Source organism: Amia ocellicauda, chromosome 3, assembly GCF_036373705.1.
Source record: "Amia ocellicauda isolate fAmiCal2 chromosome 3, fAmiCal2.hap1, whole genome shotgun sequence".
NCBI classification, from domain to species: Eukaryota; Metazoa; Chordata; class Actinopteri; order Amiiformes; family Amiidae; genus Amia; species Amia ocellicauda.
This window is the reverse complement of record NC_089852.1, coordinates 11,860,574-11,880,177: the sequence shown is the minus strand read 5'-3', so window position 1 is coordinate 11,880,177 and position 19,604 is coordinate 11,860,574. Positions and strand designations below refer to the sequence as shown.

Sequence of the window (19,604 nt, the reverse complement as noted above, 5' to 3'; positions counted from 1 at the left end):
AGTGATCTGAAAAAAATATATTGAGAAAGCTGTAATAGTCGGCAATGTTGCAAATGTTAGTTTTGTGGGTGAAATCCTACCTGCAGAATTAAGCAGATTCAGCAACTAACAGTGCTGAACATACTTCTCCCAAACAGTCTCATGGATCTCTCTTATTGTATTACCAGCGTTAGACAAGATATTGACAGGAGAGTCAGCAGAGCAAACTCTCAATATGGATCTTTCATTTCTACAAGTCGGGGTGCAATGATAAACAAATTGATTGGGACCAGAATTTAACATTGTTAACATATAAATTAAAAGGTCTTCAAAGGATATACATAACATTGTTATTCAAACTGAAGTGCAGCCAAAAGGATTAAGAAAAAGTGATGGTTCTGATAATGATTTAATTCAAACAAGAATTCAGCAGGTAACCCATTTATGTAATACAATCACTTTGTCCCTAATGCAGTGAAATCTGTAGAAACAGGCAAACATTGCCAAATATGATCGATACAATTCCTTTTAGCATCTTATATAAAACATCAGAAACCTTGGTAAATACACAAACCTGCTGAAAGTACATCTAGGGCAGCACAAAAAACTAAAAACATTAACATTGGTGATGTGCCTTGCCTACTCTGTGGGTGACAACTTAGAATTGCACTGCACTGTGGGAGTCAGACGAGGCAGCTGCCGGGAGCCAGCTGTTCCTCCTGCATCTTCTGTAGAGCGGCACGGACTGACTGCTCAAGATGACTGTTTGTAAAAAGCCAGCAAGTCATCAAGACTCTGTTGCTGGGGAGGAGTCTGGGACTGTGTCTGTGATTGTGATTGAGCTGCAGGACTGAATTGGCCACTGCTTCCAGAATTCTGCCTCTCTGACCCTTGAAAAATATATTTCTGCTTGCTTTTGTTCCAGTTCAGCCCCAGGCTGGGTTTCTTATAGTCGTTGAAGTACTCAGTAGGAGGTGCAAATTCTTCCTCGCGCTCCTCCCTTCGCCTGCTAGACCACTGACCAAAGGTGAACTCTGGAACAGATTATATATAAAAAAAACACTGAAATGTATTAATTGTGAATGAACAAAGTAATGTCTTCAGCTAAAAGTTGAACTGTTCTTAATTCCTGTCTACATGACACTGGTTTGTTCTAATTGCTAAAACAGTGATCACTGAAAACAAATCAAGCATTGGAACTAGTACAAAAACCATCATAAAACAAACATATGTAAAGCAGGATACCATGTAATGCAATGTTCTGTTCCAACACATTTTCCCCTATTTTCTTGTCGATCAAAACCACTAGTCTAAACTATTTTGTCTAAAATGTTACCATAGGCAAAGTGCATGGATATTTAGACACCCCTTGATAACAAAGGGTCTTTCACAACATTGTCTAATTGATGCCCCTGTATCTCTTGGCATTAATGTTGTACCAGAGGCACAAACACTGGTGTGTGAAGCAATGTCCCCTACCTTTCCCTCTATCCCACTCGCGCACGTGGGGTACCCCAGCCTTAGTGTCCTTCCTCTGCTGGACCTCCACCTCCACCTTCTTCCTGGTAGACACAGGGATCAGCTCCTCAGAGTGCGGCTCCGGCACAGGCACAGGCCCAATGGTCTCTTCTTCTTCCACTGACAAACAGCCCCAGAGCACATAGTTAGCCTTCAATTGTAACACTATGTGTGTGTGTATTCAGTACATGCCTCTCACAACAATACACATACAACTGGGGAAGATTTAAAAACCAAAGTCGTGTCCATAAGGAAGACTTGAGAAACTGTTCAGCAGCAGGTATAAACCTGAATTTCTCTGCATGAGAAATACAAGGATATATAGGGGATACAACTGCCTTATAATAGCCTTCAGTTATCCGAAGGCCCAGGGACGTTCCAGCCTGCTGGAAAAAGTCTAGATGCACTGATGTCAAGAACAAGACAAATAAAATAACACCTTAATAAATGTTCACTTCAAGGTAGCCTTTCCTGGTGTACATTAAGATCTTATTTTCATACCCATTTTATTCAGGTCATTTCTGGGAATGAAAAGTACATTTGCACATTGTCAGTTATCCATCAATTAAATATGGTATAAAGTAAGACTTATTATGTAGATAATGGTTATCTTTATACCAAAAGCTCTGAACACCACACATCAGTGTTGGCAATACAGAAACTAGCAATAGTTACCTTCTTTATCTTCTGCTGCCACCTCTTCTTCTGTCCCATCTAGCTTCATCTTCTTCATCTTCCTCTGACGCACCTTTGCTAGTCGGGCTTCCAACAAGGCCTTCCGTTTGTCTTTTAACTGCTCTCGCTTGGTTCTCTGACCCATGGTCTGCAAAACAACACACAAGTCCTTATATCTTGCTTCATGAGACATGCTTTGTTGCTCTTCAAGTGCTAATACTGTTGAAATTAAAAGTACGTTACAACATATTCAAATGTAATAATATGCATTTAATATATAGAATATATAATGTAGAAAGCGCATACACAAGGAACCGGTGAGAAATATTTAATATATGTATTCCTTCCATCTTGTTTCAAATGAACCCAAAAAATGCAAAATGACCAACTGATTTTGGTTTGGATTTTCAAACTAAACCGAGCGCACTTTGAATTAGTGTCAAAAATAACGCACCTGGTCTCTCAGCATGTCCAGAGTATCCCTTTGCTTTTGTCGGAGAGCCTCGTCTTGCGCAAAGGCAAAGTAACCCACACCAAGATCCCGGGCCTCTGCACATGAGCACACCCCACAAAGACATACATTACAATTGCACAGGCTTATCACACATTTAATGTTACTGTTAGTTTGTCTATCCATCCATTTATCCATGTATCCATTCTCCATTTTTACCTCTTTCCCGGATGTCTTCATAATGCAGCGGGCCGACAGGCTTCTTCATGGCCTCCTCCTCCTCCCTCTCCCACTCCTGCCGCTGCAGCTCACGGCGCATGTCCTCCGATAGCAGCGTCTTTCCCACTGTCTCCCCCCTGCAGAGCCGCAAACCAATGACCATCAGTTGTGGATTCAGTTATAATTACACCCTCTCTGAAAAGGTCCAATCACTGTAAATGCAAACTGTTTAATCTGAAGGGGACCTAATGTCAGTGGGAAGGTTTATCATTTTATAATCAAGACATGGAGAAGATCAGCACCATACAAATAAGATGAGCTTCAAAAACAAGAAAACTTTGGACACTAGAGGGTGCCATTGTATTATTTTATGCACAATAGCAGGGTCAGCTACTCTTCCACAGAACTGTGGCTTGCACAACATAAGGTCTCTGGAGGATCACACTGGGAGGGTGCCTCAGCAGAGCTCAGTTCTCTACCTCTTGCCATGCAACTCTTTGTCCATTTTCAGAAATCCTGGCAAATCTTTCTTCAAGCATCTCCTGGATCTACCAAGAGCATCAACATAGTCCACCCTGAAAAGAAAACATAAGAAAAAATTGAGACTCACCCGGAAATTATTATTGAACACAAATGTCTCTCCATTATGTGATACTTATTTATGACTGTAAATAAACCCTATTGGCAACACTTTTTGGTTACAGACCATGTTGTGAAAGTAGCTTTATACAATTTGTATTTTTTATGTTAAGTATCGTACCACCAGTTTTAATTGGTTAAAAAAAAAATATATATATATATATATATATACACACTCTGGAAATATTCCACTATGCCAGCATAGCTCAATCTCAGCCTTAGTTTACATGCAGTTGTAAAAAGAAATGTTCACGTTACCATTCCTCGTCAGGGTTTTCAGGGGGAGGAATGGGAGCGTCTCCTACAGCACTCTCTTCCTCCTCTCTCTCTGCATTCCTCGCTGTAGCTTCTCTCTCGCATCGCGCCCAGACCTCCTTCTTCTGGTCAATGATCTTCTGGGTGAAATCCACCAGGAACAAACTTTCTGTTTCTTCATCTGAAAAATTGAATATTTGTCAAAATGCCTCGGTGTTACTAAGCAGAGTTCACAGTCACAGCAATCTTGCAGAAGTATAATATTTTCACCACAACTGCAACTGCAAATGAGTAAAATCCCTGCAGACCATTACCTGGAAAGTCTCCTTTGGTCATTTGATCATAGAGCTTGGCCTTCTCTTCAAGTCTGCGTCTATCGCAAGAAAACAAATCCATGTACATCAAAGAAAGAAAAAATGCAATTACATGCAATTTTCTTATACACAACTAAGACCAACTACTTGAATAAGCCTGCCCACTTAAGGTTGAATTTTTATTGGAGTCTTTTAAAGACTATTTAAATTCTACCTTCATGTCTGAATGAACACATTTGAAAAATTATAATTATTATCCATAACTTGGGAAATGATGGAAGTAATTTAATATAATTTAATAAGCTCAGGGTCGTGAGACAACTCATAGAATTTCATGAAAGACAAAGAAAGAAGGTGAAGTCAAATTTTATTTTTAAATCATATTTTGTTTTTGTCACCCAGTGTCTTGAAACTAGAGTACATTTACTTCATGTACACAGATTACAGATCTAAAACCAGTTGATATCAGAAAAGTTTCAAGAATATAAAGGTGCATTCAATCACATAAACAACACGTATCATTGATCTTTTCCTTATGAAAAGAGTGCCCTTACTTTGCCTTGTCCAGAGTATTTTCCTCTTCACTTGTTTGCTCCACATCTTTCTGTGCTCTGGACGTAACCCCCTCATTCTGTTTACTCCAGATAGTGGGTTTCTACACGGCAAGACAGATAGCCAGAGTGCTGTGACAGGCGTCTTGCATTAACATGTACTGTGTGCAATGTCGCATCATTTCAGTGGACTTGCTTTTTTGTGTAATTTTTATTTCCATCATTCAAATCAAAGTCTGTGAGATATGTATTTACACATTTACACCGGTGTCTCCAACTCAATGTCAGCGTCTCCCCTATCTGCAAACAAGAAAATGTAGCCCTTGATTCCCTACATCCTACACAAAATCAGCCCTGAAATAGTCTCATAGGTAAACAATCATCACATTGCCAATGACAAGGCTGTACTTAAATGATTACTATTTAACATATTCCCCACTAAGGGGTATTTCATCAGTCACAATTATAAAGTGTCTGATGTGCTGTAAATAGATTAGGTTTATAGAAGAGAGCATACCTTGTTGGTGACCTTGGTTTTCAGTGGAGCTCCTGCATCTTTCACTAACTTTTCATGTTTAAATGCTTCTTGCTTCCTGTAGAGCTCAGCCTTCAGGTCCACCAGCTGAAATACACAGGCAACAACTGAGTAACTGCAATGCTGCAATTACCGATCAACAATTACAAAGACACACTTAAAATATAAGTCCACATACATTCTGCAGAAGTGAAGTCATTTATTTTAAACTAGCAACAGTAAATGGTTATATTTTTCGCCAGCATCAAGTATACAGTTACAATGTTTACAAATGTACCCGGTTACTTTATTGTTTTTCTTAAGCATGGAATAATTATATCTCGGGCTCAGTATCAATAGTATTTAATGTTACGGTCAGGTATTATTACAATTATTAAAATAAACTCCTGTACATCATACAATACCAATGTTAATCTGATCCCTGAAAAGCATGAAATGATTGGACTCTGTGCATTTAAGTATTAAAACCAATTACACGTGTTGTTCGCCTTTATTCGTTGTATCTTTTCAAACGGTTTGTTAAGGTGAAACTCACCGAAGCAGCTGTCACGTCATATAACTTTTTTTTCTTATCCATTTTAAAAGAAATAAGGTAAAATAGACTTGGGGAAATGGCTCTTCCTCTACCAGTCCGCCATATTGGTGAGGTCAGAGACTCCCAGCATACACCCGGAAATGTCGTCATTTTTTCTTTTCTTTTTTTGTGCACAAGTTGCCACATTTAATAAAAATATGCAATTCCAGAGTGAACTTTAACTTAATTATTAAATTAAGCATCACACATAATATTTGACTGCTAACCTGCAAAAAATAGTTTATTTCTTTGTAAATTCTAGTTGTATGTAAAATAAATTGCTTGCTTCATCAAACTAATCCATGCAATTTGTGTAAATAGAGGAGAGTGTATATGTTGGGGCGACTTTGGGCCTATTGTACATTTAGTCCTCTGTACATTTTCTTTTAGAATCAATATTGACAAAGATTATATAAGGTATTCAGCAAATGGAAAAGGACTGTGAAAATCTGTTTTTAATCATGGAGCGTAAGTCTCCAGCATGGTCACACAAAATTCTCAAGAGGGACAAATGCACAAATTGTCCTGTGACCCAGCAGGGAGTCTGTTTCAATTGAGACAATGTATTTGAATGCTCTGAGATATGTGTATATACGTGTATATGTGTGTACATTGCTCAAGCCAATTTGTTGCCCAGTACCTAACACATCTTACACATCTAATATATTTGCAAGGTGTCCCTTCCTTCTTAATACAACAATTGGGTCCCTATGAGATCCCCTGATCCATTGTAGTGTTAGGCACTGTATTCTTAACAGAGTCTTTGGACTTTGCTATGGTTAATAGAGACTTGTATAACCTGTATTGTTTATGTATAGACCCCACATAACCCCTGTTCTCACCATAGAGTCACAGTACTGCTCATAGAGCCCCCAGGGTCCCAGTTCTTCAGACAGAACCTCTGAAACTCCAGTACTGTTAACAGAGATCCATGTACAGCCACAACTGTACTGTTTATTGCACCAGCGGGATATTTGTATCTTTAACAGGAGCAGTGATTCTAATTAGTGAATTAAGGTTTTTACCTCTTTTTTATTTACATTTTAATTACCAGTAAAACTTTATGAATGTGAAGGGGAGTGGAGGTCAGTTATAAGTGTATTTTTAAAGTGGCTGAATCTGGGTTGGCTTTAGGCTAATCTGCTCTATAGCATTCGAGCAATGCAAAATTATCTATAACATGTAAACAAGCTTCACATTAACATTACTCTACCACTAGGAACATATCTGTGTTTAAATTTCCCTTTTATTTATCTTGACATTTGTCCTATCACTGTATCCTTCCTGGATATTTTACAATGACAGTAGTTTGTCAGATTGAAATCTATTGTAATAATTGTGAAATGTACAGAGCAAATAACCACAGGGTATAAAAGAGCTGCAAAACACCAAGTGTTAAACCAGAAAGAAGCAAAGACCAATCCACACCAGGTAAGATATATTTTTTGTTGTATTCTTTATTAACTTTGAATGACCTGAACAAGGAAAGTACACTGATTAGAAGCAGGTTAACATGACATAAGATACCCACATAGAACTGTATTTCTAAAGTGGACCCCACTGTGAACATTTTGAATCTCAGACTTTTAACGTGTTGCTTTGAAAATTATTCATAGGTTGTTTTGTTAAAATAAAGATACACTAATTAATTCTGGACCAAACCAGGACAAGGTGATTAATTATTGTGCTATTTTATTTCAGAAAAGAAGAGTGGACTGAATTATCTAATAGATTGTACTGACACCTTCCTACAATTTAATTTGTTGTGAGACTCATCCTGGAGTCTATATTGACTATATTGACCATTTTCATTATAGTCAGAAATCATTTTGTATAACATACAGATCAGAAATATGGATAAACCTTCAGACCAGCTGATGTTTTGTTAAATTTAAGTAAATATTTCCAATTATTTCTAATATGATGCTGTAAAAATATGTTATCTGCATAACATGGTAATAGATTCAATTATATTTGATCAGCCAGAGTTTTAGCATCACCAACTACTTGCAATTTTTTATTATATATTCAGATACTAGGAACAAAATTTAAATAATGTATGATTTTTCTATCAGAAGTTGAGCTGCTAAACTCTTTGCTAATTTTTGTGATTCTGATTATTCCTTTTAAAAGGTGCCACTTTCAAGCATTCAACATGCTGCTTAAAAGCTCTGTCTGTGGCTTGTTGCTGATCTGTATGCTGCTGCTCGTGACTGAAAATGCACAGGCGGGGTCCAGCTTTCTGAGTCCTACACAAAAACCACAGGTAGGAAAAAAGTGTAGGACAGATGAGTTCAGATGGGTGATTAAAGAGGGCTAGCATGTGTACTATGATGAAGTGCCAGTCTTATGTCCTGAACTCACAAGTTTTTGGTGTAGCAGGGATCTGTTGACGGTTTGTGGCAGTGGAAAAATACAGGAAGGACCTAACTTTCTAAAGAATCGGCTTCAATAGGTGTGATACAATAAGAAAATGGACAATCTATTTATTTCAGAATTTCACTGGCCCAGTCTGAACCAAGCAAAATATTTTTGATTTTAACCTACATTTTTTCATGCTATAATAATTAATAGTCTTTGGCCCTAACACACATAACATTTTTTTCTGTTATGCACCAAAGATTTTGTTCCGAGATTATTGGAACTTAATATGTGTTTTCATAATTAGATTTAGAACAGCAGAATGTAGGATATCTTCAAAACATCCAGCTACAAATTCCATTTAAGGAAAGACTCTCTGGCCCCATATAAATTGGATCAATGCGTACCACTGTTTCTTCCCCAGCACTATTGACTTATTGACACATACTTGGAACTCCTACAGGCAAAGCCGATAAGGAAACCTATTCCTAGAGTGACTCGTCGAGACTCGGAGGGGTTTGTGGATATTTTGGAAGATCTCTACGGAGAGGAAAACAAAAAAGAAATCACGGTCTGTAGTAGACTATTTCTTCCTCACTGCCTAACCATTTGAAATGAAGAGGATGTCTTTAGAATTTTTGTCCCTTTTGAAAGTATGCTTTTGAAGTGTAATAAAATACTATGCAAACCGAAACGCTTTTACACTGTTTCTAATCAGTTGGGGATGCTTTTAATAACATAATGGTTTTAGAATTATTTCCAGTTATAAAATATGCATTCATAAATTATATAATTTTAGAGTATAATTAAATTGCTAGTACAGTACATTTCCTGTTAGCCAATGCAGATTTATTTTCCATTTACTACAGTTCAACGTACCGTTCGAAATTGGAATCACCATGTCAGAGACAGAATACCAGGAGTATGGACCCATGTTGCAAAAAATAATGGAGGACGTACTTGCAGACAGTACTGCAGGTGAGTTGTCAAAATGTATCTGTAAGGTTGATGTGCTGACATTAGGCGCATTTACACTGCCATTTCTGATCTGTATCAGATTGTCTGAGACTTTCCTATCTGAGACAAGAAAATCACCCAGAGGCTATGATTACACTGAAGCTCTGGCCTTGAGCAATTATTGCACATTCTTGTGCTCCATTTTTTAGACAGAATATCTATCACATAGGAAATTAAATAACAATAAAAGGTGGAACATGATATTAAATATCCAATCACCATTCCCATTTGTGGGTAAAATACTGCAAAATTCCAAAGTCCTGGGGGTTTCATTTAAATAAAGCAATTATGCATCTAAGAGAAAAAACTGGTAAAACAGAAAAAACAATAACGTTAATATTGTCTTTTTGTCTCAGACTAATCCTGATGCCACCTGGATATGTATGTGGACAAACCTGGTGATGCTCCCAACAGATAACACTGGATTCCTGTTTTGTGTGCTTATTTGTAATTCAAAGATGTAAAACTTTCAATAAAATATGTTCATCAATATTCCGCACCACAATTTTCTTCAATGACGTCTCAGGCTGCAGAAAAATGGTACATCAGTGGAAAATACTTCATGAATAGAACCATGCAGCATTTTTCCAGATTTTTCAGATAGCTATTTTCAAGTTATTAAAACTGATTTTGTGTTGGCAAAAATTAGGCAAACTATCTAATTACAGTAATTTACTACAAAGAAAAGTTTGTAGTGGAAATAAAAATCCCTATGTCCACGTTTCAAATGGGGTCACATTGAACAGAGCTCTCATGTTTTCTTGTTCCATGCATCTTCTCTTAATAACTCACTTTTAAAAAAATCTGTATTATTTCCTTAAATCACTTGCTAAAGCCCCATCAGCTGTGTACACCTTTTATGTTCCTCTGCAAACTCACTCATAATGCCACATAATTTGGTTGCAGGAACCCTTTAAACAGATTTCAAATACATGTGACAAGCTTCTTGTGCTCCTACTCTCACCAAGATGAGACTTAATTAAGAGTGTTGTAGGAAAAACACGACAGGTCTTTCAAGCCATGAAAGGAAGGCAGCTAGGCACCAACATTTTTAATGAAAAACAAATGGTAAAAACATAACAAATTAACTGGGAAATGGGTAGTTACGCACTTAAACCTAAAATAGCATGAAAAATAATGATTCAATTACATGAAATTACATTTCCAACAACACCATCCACATGTACTTCATGAAAGCAATATGAAGTCTGCACAAGTAAGACAACAAGTATAAATTTAAGTTTACATTTAAACCTATTCCTTTTTCACACAGAGAATGTATCAGAGTAGGATCATTATGTTTATAGACACTGACAAATATACTCTTCCCTATGGCTTCTATGAAAAATATAGTCTGTAGTCAATAGTCAAAATCACATTGTTTAAGATGACAGCAAAAGTGTAGTATTTTTCAAACATTTATAATGATAATAATGCATCCCAAAAGTGATTGTGATTTAAAACAGTTAAAATATATGGTAAATTAAACTTCTAAAAGAAAAAGCGAACAAACAAAAAAACGTTAGCAGACATTAAATGTTTTGAAAACATTTTATTTCCACAAGCGACAAACTAAAAAGAAACATTAACCGTGCCTGCCTTGTAGAAATCTATGAACAAATTGATAAAATAATATAAACAAATGAACAACAAAAACATATCTGAAAACAGTTTCACCAACATAACAAAAGTCTCTCAGCTCTATAAACCATACAATTTTCTTGTGTTTTGCCTTAGGGTGGAGAGGACTTTAGACAGCGGTTCTCCCTTCAAGCTGGCGATCTCCCTCACAGTGTGTATAGCAAGCCCTGGATGAGAAAACTTACACACACTTTTTGACACCTGAAAAATAAAGCAAATATATTAATTATAAAGTCTGCTTTAATTAGCCTGGACAATAAAGTGAAATGTTTTTTTTAGTACATTTAGCACTTCAGATTAATAGTGAAAGCAGAGCATGCAGAATAGCTTTGGTTTTTGACTAGGTGTTCAGTCTGTGATGAGGGTGCTTACATAGGCTAATGCCTCCAATTCCATTAATAAAACTGAAAGTATTATTTTTCCCAATTTAATATAATTGCTGGTGACACTCAGGGTTTAACGCAGCGCTATTCAGGCCAGTATCAGACCGCCTTGCCCATTCAAATATATACATGTAATTTGTATTTTTGGTATAAATATTATAGTGGTGCTAAAGTGATTAATCAGGCCAATGAGAGAATTAATTAAACCCACAGGGGCAGACAATCACAAGAGAACAGGGCAATTGGTCTCTTTCCTTCATTACTTGAACTGCTGAATGCATGAATACCTGGTGAGGGAGGAAGTAAGGAGCGTCCGTTTCTACTACAATCCTGTCCAGAGGAATCATTTGCACAGCTTCCTTAGGGTCGACAGCCCGTGGATAGGTTAGAAGTGCTGTAAATCCCACGGACATGTTGGGAAACGCCTCGAGAAAGGGCTGGATCACATCGTATCGGTCGGTAAAGCAGTGCCTGATCCAGGGTGACACAGAAATGGTTTTGTGCTTCTTTTGAAGGATAAAACATCCATGTTTGTGTCACACAGGCTACCTCAGCTCCCTTCCACATTTATCGAATGTTACTGTAATACACCTGAAATACTTACATGTAAATGAGTAAAGGGAACAAATTTTTAAGAGCTGGGGGCAATGTCAGAAAATGTTTTGTGCAAATGTATGTTTACTTTGAAGCTGGGCCAAAATATTTATTTACACCACAAAAAGATGGAAGTCACTTACTAGGTTTTTTTTTGCTGGAAAATATATGATGTTTGTGGAAGTTAAGAATGTTAATAGTCTCACTATAGACCTCTTTTGGCATACATCTAATTTGTCCTTAAATATTACCCATCCATAATTTTTTTTATTGTCCTCTTGTCTGTAGCAGCAATCCCGCTGAGAAATCAGGTGATCAAAAAAGGCAATATGATTGGCTGAACACACACAGGCAAGCCACATGTTTCTGAAGACTTGCTGCTGAAAACAGAGCAGTGGTCTAGTTTAGTATCTCCATTGTCAACTGAAAAACTTGACAATCCAAGTTGCTAGTTATTAAAAACTGCACTGAATGTTGCCCCTGTAACTCTAGTCTATATTAAGTTCCTACCTATGTATTTTGTAGTCTCTGGGCACCATCTTCTTCATAATCTCAAGAAGGTCTTCATCAGCATTTCTGCAGTGGATTACAAGTGGCTTCCTCATGTGAACAGCCAAGTGCAGCTGCCTCTCAAACACCTAGAGAACAAAAAATGTTCGAGACAGTCAAATAGCTTTTGTATTTAAATTATCAATCAGTTACACAGAAACCTTTTTTTTTTTTTTTAATGATTTTGAAATAATCATGCACCTTTTATTGCAAACCTTAATCCAAAAGATGCTCAATGTACCTGCTTCTGTTTTGAGACTGTTGTGGTGCACTTGTGGGAATAATCCAGACCTATTTCACCAAAGGCAACAGCTTTTGTGTGTCGCATTGCGTCCAGGATGATTTTCTCATGGTAGTCATCGTAGTATCGAGCAAAGTGTGGGTGGCAACCAAAGGCTCCCCAGACCATCTCTTCCTTGAGCAGATACTCCCACAAGCCATCTCTGTCCATGAAGCGTGGGTTGCAGAAGTCCGCGACGCAGCCTTCAAACTCATTTGGGAAAGAACTCTTGTAAACGCTCCGGAAACGGGCAAATGTTCCTTTGAAATCCATCTTGCGGTATAGCATGTCCAGGTGACAGTGAGTGTCAATAAAACCACACTGCCTGGGCTTGAGATCAGCAAAATCAAAAGACTGTGTTTGTTTGTGCTCCTGGGATGAAACTCTTGTTAAATTGCCTGGGTTGTCATTCAGGGGTACAGTGTAAGCCACTCTGGTGTCTGAATATCTCCCAAAGGTACTGTAAGATGACCTGGCAGACCCAGAAGCACTTGTGAAATGATGTTGAGGGGAACTCCCAAAGGTGTACAGTGGTATGGGTAAAGGAGTACTGCTTCTGTATGGCTCTAACAAATTGTGATATTTAGTACTGACATCACTCTGATAACAGGGGCTGCCAGTGCTATGCATTGCAGAAGGCACACTGGGGAGCATAAACATTGGTGTAGCGCTGGATACATGCTCTAGTGGTGGTGGTTCATCACAGGTAGGTGTGTCCTGCTTAATGGGTGTGACACACTCCCCATCCTGGGAAAAGGTCTTCACCTCGACTGGGTCATCCACATCTGACCAATCTGCTCCCTCGGGATCCTCTTTCAGGATGAAGCTCTGCAGAAGAAAAAGTCTACGCTTTTAATGAGGAACTAAAACAACAGTTTGCAATGACAAAGGGTGCTCATAAAAGCTCTTAATTAGGAAAGAGTATGAATGTGTTCATTCCATACTGCCACCATATCAATGCTTCATGTTCTAGTCACCATATTGCACTTACCCTTGTGTTATTGCCTGCCATTGCAGCATCCTTCTCGTCATCGGACTCAATGAAGACCAAACGGGAGGACCATGTTTCATCCAGCTGCTGGCTTACCAATACAGGAGGCTCAGGGTCTTCTGGGAAAGAACAGCAGCTCAGTTCATGTCTGCCTGAATCATCCGAATCGAGTGCAGGCATGTCCTCACTGCTGTCCAGCACTGACTTCCTCTCCTGGGAGACTTGCAGAGCAGAGGGCTTGTGGTCTTCATGGGTCTCCTGCTTCTGTGCTTTCTTCTTCTCGTCTCTTCCAAAAAGAGCAGAAATGGCTTTAAGGTAGATCACCTTGGACCCCTCCTCTGCAGTCCTGTCTTTCCGTTTGCGACTGGATGGAGGTCTTTTCAAGACATGCCGTTTTTCTATGGAGCTCGTCAAGAGGGAAGTCTTGTTCGCACAAGTTCTCTGGGGGCTTTTTATCTGAGGGAAAATAATGATACAATTCGATGAGAAGAGAGATCCTGGTGGATTTTCAACTTCACAACCACACAGTCTCTCTCAACCTAAACAAATAGAGCAGCAAATTGTATTTATAGTTTTAGGATCAAGTTTCCAGAAATGTATGTACAATGAAAAATAAAACACATATCAACGAAAGACTGGAGAAAACTAACACTATTGCTTTTTACAGAATATACTTCACATGCCCTTTTTATTAAAAGCACCAATACCTTAGAGGGAGACTCTTTGGGACATTTTTGGAACTTCATGCTTCTGTCGCTGCTATTCTGAGCAGGGATGCTGCCTACTTGACTGTGAGTACCAGCTTTGCGGTGTCCAGATTTTGAAGCTGCTTCACATGTTGGGGTTCCCAATAAGATATTTTCCAGTTCTGGCATGTCTGCAGACCATGAGGAATCACTCAGCAGTGTGGCGGCACCTTCCTCTTCATTGGTCTCACCATCACACCAGCAGGTGGGCTGGGCTACGCCTGTGCGGCTCTTTCTGTACTTTGTCGGTGAGCAGATTGCTGACTTATGCAACAATTTCACTTTCCTTTTGCCATTTTGCATTTTGAAGCACCTGAGAAGTTAACATAAGGAACATTTTAAATAAAAGTACAGAACCCATACATAAAACATAAGAGCAAGGCTGAGGGGCTGATCAAATGATAAATGCAGTCAACAGTATTAATCTCGGCAAACTTGACTATGTTTCAAGTCAGGCCTCACTGCTAAATTTCAAAGCAATTTCCCACACGATGAGCTCCTTGGCTATGTTTGGCTCAAGACATTTAAAAAATAAATAGTGTTTTAAAAAGAATTAAAAAAAAAAAAACCTTGACCAAAACTTTAATAGCCAGAACATGAACCCATTATTGGAAATTAAATATAATCACACATTTCGTGATGGTTAAATAATAAAATAAAATAAATGGTTAAAGTAAAATGTGTCATATTACAAAATAAAATGATGGTGGTCTATACCAGTGTCAATATAGAATTGTGTTATACTTTGGTGTCAAAGCCTTATTAACAACAACTACAAAATAGTAGTGTTGATTTCTGAAATAATCAACCGTTTATATGATAAGACACCATTTACAAATATGTACAGACTCATTGTAAAAGATCCGTTTTTGCTCGGTGACGTCACCGGGTCTCGGTTTTAATTTAAAAAACATTTGACAGTTGCTGCAATTTAAATCCAAATCTGGTTTGTATATGTTCAACCTGTCAGTGTGCCATTTAAGGAAGTGAATTCACAAACTTACATTTGTTTTACTTGTATTGGCTTAGTGATACTCTGCAGATCGTCCGTATACAAACGTTTCATTTAAGTTACTGGTGTTGATCCGTCTGTGAGCGGAGGTTTGGGTTAAGACCCGCCTTCAGCAAGTGCATCAGCTCGTACTATATATTATTAGGCTGCTTTCAGTTACTCAAAAGTATTCACACAATCAGAAACGAGCACCACAGACACCACACGACTATTAAACGTTAATGTTAGATATTGAATCATCCCAAACCCACCTACCTTCACTGACCGTGTCCACACACACCCGTCTCTCACTGAACTGCCGTGCGCGGCGGCCCGGACCGGAACCGCGTCATCCAATTAGGTTTAACTCAACTGTAAGGTTAATTAAAAAACAACAAAAACAATTCAATCAAAAACGGCATCCGGTTCTGGATGTATTGTAGTGGACATTTTGAAAAACTGAACACATCTTTCATTTATCTAAACTGTAATTTCAGATTAATTTAATTGACAATTTAATCAAGAAAATGACCGACTGAATACTTATTTTTGCAGTTAGATTCTATAACGTAATGTACATTGTTATTAAACTGGTACATAAATAGCCACAAGAACAAATATTGCTCTTATAAGATTATGATAATATGAAATACCATTATTTTACCAGTAGAGCATTTAAGTGTTCTTTTACAATCCTTCTTATATTTCAGCCAAAGATCCTGCAGTTTAGGCAAGCAATGTGTGTGTGTGCGTGTGTTTATATATATATATATATATATATATATATATATATATATATGCTGCAGTGAGTGCAGTTCAGTGGGCATCACCACTTTGGCAGTGTTGAAGAAAACATTTCTTCGTAATTAACCAAATGTCCCAAGTCTCCCCTTCTTGTGTCGGCTGCAGTCCTTTCAGTTGCTTTCCTCTGAAGAGTTGTTGTGGTTTGTTTTCTTCGATTTTCATTCTGGTAAAAGAGCATTGATAACATTTTATTTCTTCCCAGTAACTGTCAAGAAATAATCTAGTAAAACTGGAATTGTTAAGAGAGCAGTACAATGAGCTGCTGATGGAGTGAACCTTGTCTAAAAGTGTAACAATAAAATAAAAAAGTTTATTTAAATATGACACATCACTGTAGCTATAACAGAGAGGAATTCAAACCTTGGAGTTTGACCTTCAGATAAGGTTTTGCAGAGTTCTCCCTGTCCTTCTGTCGCTTGGACTTTTATACAATTATTATCTCAAATCTACCAAGTCCTGTACATCTTAACTCATCACACACCACTCCACATTGCATTTGCTCTGAACCTCAACCAAGAGAAAGGAGAAGACCGTTGGATATCATTCATAAAGGGAAACAATATATATAAAGAATGTTTTTCTGTTTAAAAAGAATATCAATATGTCTTGTATAACAGTTGGCCACAGTTTTGGAGCTGAACTACAGATTAAGAGTAACATATTCCAGATGTAGGGCATTAACGATGTTATTTTTTTAATTATCAAATTGATATTTGGGTATCTACAGGGATTCTCTGGAAAAGACCAAAATGTCTGCAGAGAAGTTTGGATGCATTTCACTCCAATCTATGTCAAATGAGTTTTGCTCCCCATAATTACACATTATTATTATCATATATTAAGTATACTTTAAAAGTTTTTAACTGTTGAATGATGGCTGTACCAATTCACTTTAATCTAGAAAGCAATGGTGGTTCCTTGAGGCCATGACAATATCAGAACCCTGAGATATCAGGAACATGCCACAGTAAACAAGAGCCAAACTAGTTAAAACATTAATATTGCACCCCCCCCCACCACCACCTTCCATTTATCTAACATTTCAGTTTTATGTATTTATTTATTACTGTAGCTAAATATACACCTGTACATAAAAGTAGTGTAGTTCCTTCAAATATATAAGTGGAAAACCACTGTAAATCTCTCTCACAGTGCTTCTCTTTGTAGCTGGATTGGCATTGTTGAAATTAACCAGTCCCATAGTATCTTTCAGCAGATGGCACTATTGTACAACATGCTAGTCTCATATTCCACCTAGCAATAAAAATAAAACACTTGCATGACTATTGCAATTAAAAGTCTGCAAAGCATTACAATATATAATATTATTATTATTATTATTATTAAGGAATAACATAAAATAAACAGTCTCTTGAATTTGTATGAAGCTATGCATAACCATTCCATAATAATACCTACGATTGCATTACATTTACTAATTAAATCTAATAGTCGTTAACAAAATTCACAAATGACTATGCCAGTGCAATTTTATTGTGCAATTCACAACAGGTACACTTTATTTTCACCCTTTCATTCTCCTAAACCCCAAAACAATGCTAATAATGATCTTCCATTGTATTGGAAACTATTGGAAACTAAATGGTTGAAAGATCATTAAAATAAATGTTTTGACAAAATAAATTAAACATTAAATAACACTGAATTAATTTGCTCAGACAGAAAAAAAAAATGGTGTTATTGATATTTTAGAAGTCTTCCTCTTCAGACTCTTGGCAATCCAAGCGCAGTCTTGTAGGCTCCGAAACTGTATCCGTAACCTGAAACCAATGACACTGGTTACCGATTGTTTACCACAAATGTTAACAGGAAAATCACTTCCAACTTGGGCACTGCAGTCCTCTTAATTTTTACTGACTTTTGAAGGACAATGTAATTCTCACAATTTATCTTAAACACAGTCTTCAGGCAGAACTGTGACTATTTTGTTTCAGTGGTCTAACAGAAAAAGAAAAGAGTCTGATGTAATCTGAAGCCCATGTGAGCTCAACTAGTAGAGAGATTAATCAGTTCAATACAGTGGTTCAGTGGAATGAGGCAAAAGGTTTATTTTGGTGCACTTCACTGAAATCAGGATGGAGTTTCGAGAGAAATGTGCAACTGTACAGTGGCCAAAAAACATAAAAAATGTGATGAAGGGGGCTTAAGATGTGAAGTTAGGGACTGTAATGATGAAGTGGGAGCCACGAAAGAGATTAATATTAATTTTACCCTGACAGAAGTAAACATTTCTTGTTGTTTTGTTTTTTTCTGAAACCTGACATTGCCATGCTGGATTTTAAAATATACACAGCCAGCAGTACTTCAGAATATGTCCTTGTGTTTCCAAGAACTGCATCTACCTCAGTGTGATATCGATAAACTGACAGGCATGGAAACGTTCCAAACCAACAGCCCCAGTCTTTGGAGAACAATAGGAAGATGACATTGTTCCAGGTTTCAAATGTATATATTAAAAAAAGATCACTCTCTCATTCACTTAATACTTCTTCCTGTGCTATGGGTTTGTGAAGTTAGTTTCCCCTTATTAAGAAACTAATACAGTACAGTGTCAGCAGGAAGAGGTAGACACTCACACTTGGAGACCCTCTTTTCAAGGGGCCAGTAGCAGAAGCCCCTGCGAGCACGGTCATTGTACTCATTCCTGTACTGCGGCAGGTCCTGTGGAGATGTGGAACTGCAGTGGGAGCTGTGTGATCTCACTGGGGAAACACACACACAGACACAGACACACAGCTAAGCAAGACAGCAACAGGTTTAGTAATACAAAAAAAAAATGTACATGTTTAAGTGATGCCATGACAAAAACTGGTCTAGATATAGCAGGCTCAAATTTGTAACCTTTAAATTCAGTCTCACATGAGTCACCTGAATCCAAGACAAGGTTACCGACTTCTACATCACTAGAGCAGAAAACCATCTCTCACAGAGACTAAATCTGTATGAAAAGCTGTGAAGATAAACATTTTATAAAGCTACTAAAGCTACGACAGACCTACCACATTTACCTGGCCCTTTACTACCAAGTTCCTTGTGGGTGAGGTCTGACGTATCTGAAATTAGAACAGGAAACAACCTGCCAGATGAGTCATAACAGAAACGCACCAAAGTGTCCAGACTGCCAGGACCTATAAACATGAAAAAGAATTTCAGATCTGGGATAAAGATGAAAAAAATATATAGAAGACCACCACATAAAATATTTATATCAACACATTAATATCATGAAAACAGAGAATATTTTTCATATAAGCTGCAACTTTAAGGGCTTTGACTGATTATTTTTACGGCACAGACCAAAGGATCTGCCAGGAAGAACATTTCTTAAAAAGTATCTTAAGCATATTAAAACCCTGACCTTATGAGCTGATGAGTTTTGCAATGCAAATGGTAAGCAAAGAGGACATTGAAATATAAAATCACTGTGATTATAACTATTTAATTTTTGTTTTTGTTCCCTTGAAATTACATGAATTGGTAATGGCTATTTATTAAATTAAGCCTTAAACACAAAGT

The 19,604-nt window shown here is 37.6% G+C and overlaps 3 protein-coding genes across 3 annotated transcripts; 1 reads left to right on the top strand and 2 right to left on the bottom strand.

Annotated features, from left to right (window-relative positions):
- Positions 1-358: 358 nt before the first annotated feature.
- ccdc174 (coiled-coil domain containing 174) lies at positions 359-5,792 on the bottom strand. The gene is made up of 11 exons (XM_066698163.1): positions 5,672-5,792; positions 5,119-5,223; positions 4,605-4,705; positions 4,051-4,109; positions 3,740-3,917; positions 3,322-3,417; positions 2,843-2,979; positions 2,627-2,721; positions 2,173-2,320; positions 1,459-1,617; positions 359-1,013 (listed from the first exon to the last, which is right to left on the bottom strand). Exons 1-11 carry the CDS (start codon positions 5,711-5,713, stop codon positions 733-735), a joined length of 1,401 nt encoding a protein of 466 aa, XP_066554260.1. The 5' UTR covers positions 5,714-5,792; the 3' UTR covers positions 359-732.
- Positions 5,793-7,067: 1,275 nt separating this feature from the next.
- ghrl (ghrelin/obestatin prepropeptide) lies at positions 7,068-9,700 on the top strand. Its single transcript, XM_066700206.1, has 5 exons — positions 7,068-7,141; positions 7,844-7,976; positions 8,535-8,642; positions 8,941-9,049; positions 9,445-9,700. The coding sequence occupies exons 2-5, from the start codon at positions 7,866-7,868 to the stop codon at positions 9,447-9,449; spliced, it is 333 nt and encodes a 110-aa protein (XP_066556303.1). The 5' UTR covers positions 7,068-7,141; positions 7,844-7,865; the 3' UTR covers positions 9,450-9,700.
- A 409-nt stretch (positions 9,701-10,109) lies between these two features.
- Positions 10,110-15,978, bottom strand: tatdn2 (TatD DNase domain containing 2). The gene is made up of 7 exons (XM_066700205.1): positions 15,540-15,978; positions 14,234-14,585; positions 13,527-13,982; positions 12,497-13,363; positions 12,217-12,344; positions 11,400-11,583; positions 10,110-10,930 (listed from the first exon to the last, which is right to left on the bottom strand). The coding sequence occupies exons 2-7, from the start codon at positions 14,573-14,575 to the stop codon at positions 10,790-10,792; spliced, it is 2,118 nt and encodes a 705-aa protein (XP_066556302.1). The 5' UTR covers positions 14,576-14,585; positions 15,540-15,978; the 3' UTR covers positions 10,110-10,789.
- Positions 15,979-19,604: the final 3,626 nt, after the last annotated feature.

What these genes read in the sequence shown, in the direction of transcription:
- tatdn2 (XM_066700205.1), bottom strand. Translation starts at nt 14,575, where the DNA reads ATGCAAAATGGCAAAAGGAAAGTGAAATTGTTGCATAAGTCAGCAATC. An exon ending in CCAAAGAGTCTCCCTCTAAG is followed by an intron (nt 13,983 to 14,233) that starts GTATTGGTGCTT and finishes ATTTTCCCTCAG; the next exon opens with ATAAAAAGCCCCCAGAGAAC. An exon ending in CTTACTTCCTCCCTCACCAG is followed by an intron (nt 10,931 to 11,399) that starts GTATTCATGCAT and finishes TTTATTTTTCAG; the next exon opens with GTGTCAAAAAGTGTGTGTAA.
- ccdc174 (XM_066698163.1), bottom strand. Translation starts at nt 5,713, where the DNA reads ATGGATAAGAAAAAAAAGTTATATGACGTGACAGCTGCTTCG. An exon ending in GAAAACCCTGACGAGGAATG is followed by an intron (nt 3,418 to 3,739) that starts GTAACGTGAACA and finishes TTTTCTTTTCAG; the next exon opens with GGTGGACTATGTTGATGCTC. An exon ending in AAAGAGTTGCATGGCAAGAG is followed by an intron (nt 2,980 to 3,321) that starts GTAGAGAACTGA and finishes GCGGCTCTGCAG; the next exon opens with GGGGGAGACAGTGGGAAAGA.
- ghrl (XM_066700206.1), top strand. Translation starts at nt 7,866, where the DNA reads ATGCTGCTTAAAAGCTCTGTCTGTGGCTTGTTGCTGATCTGTATGCTG. An exon ending in GTCCTACACAAAAACCACAG is followed by an intron (nt 7,977 to 8,534) that starts GTAGGAAAAAAG and finishes GAACTCCTACAG; the next exon opens with GCAAAGCCGATAAGGAAACC. An exon ending in AAAACAAAAAAGAAATCACG is followed by an intron (nt 8,643 to 8,940) that starts GTCTGTAGTAGA and finishes CATTTACTACAG; the next exon opens with TTCAACGTACCGTTCGAAAT.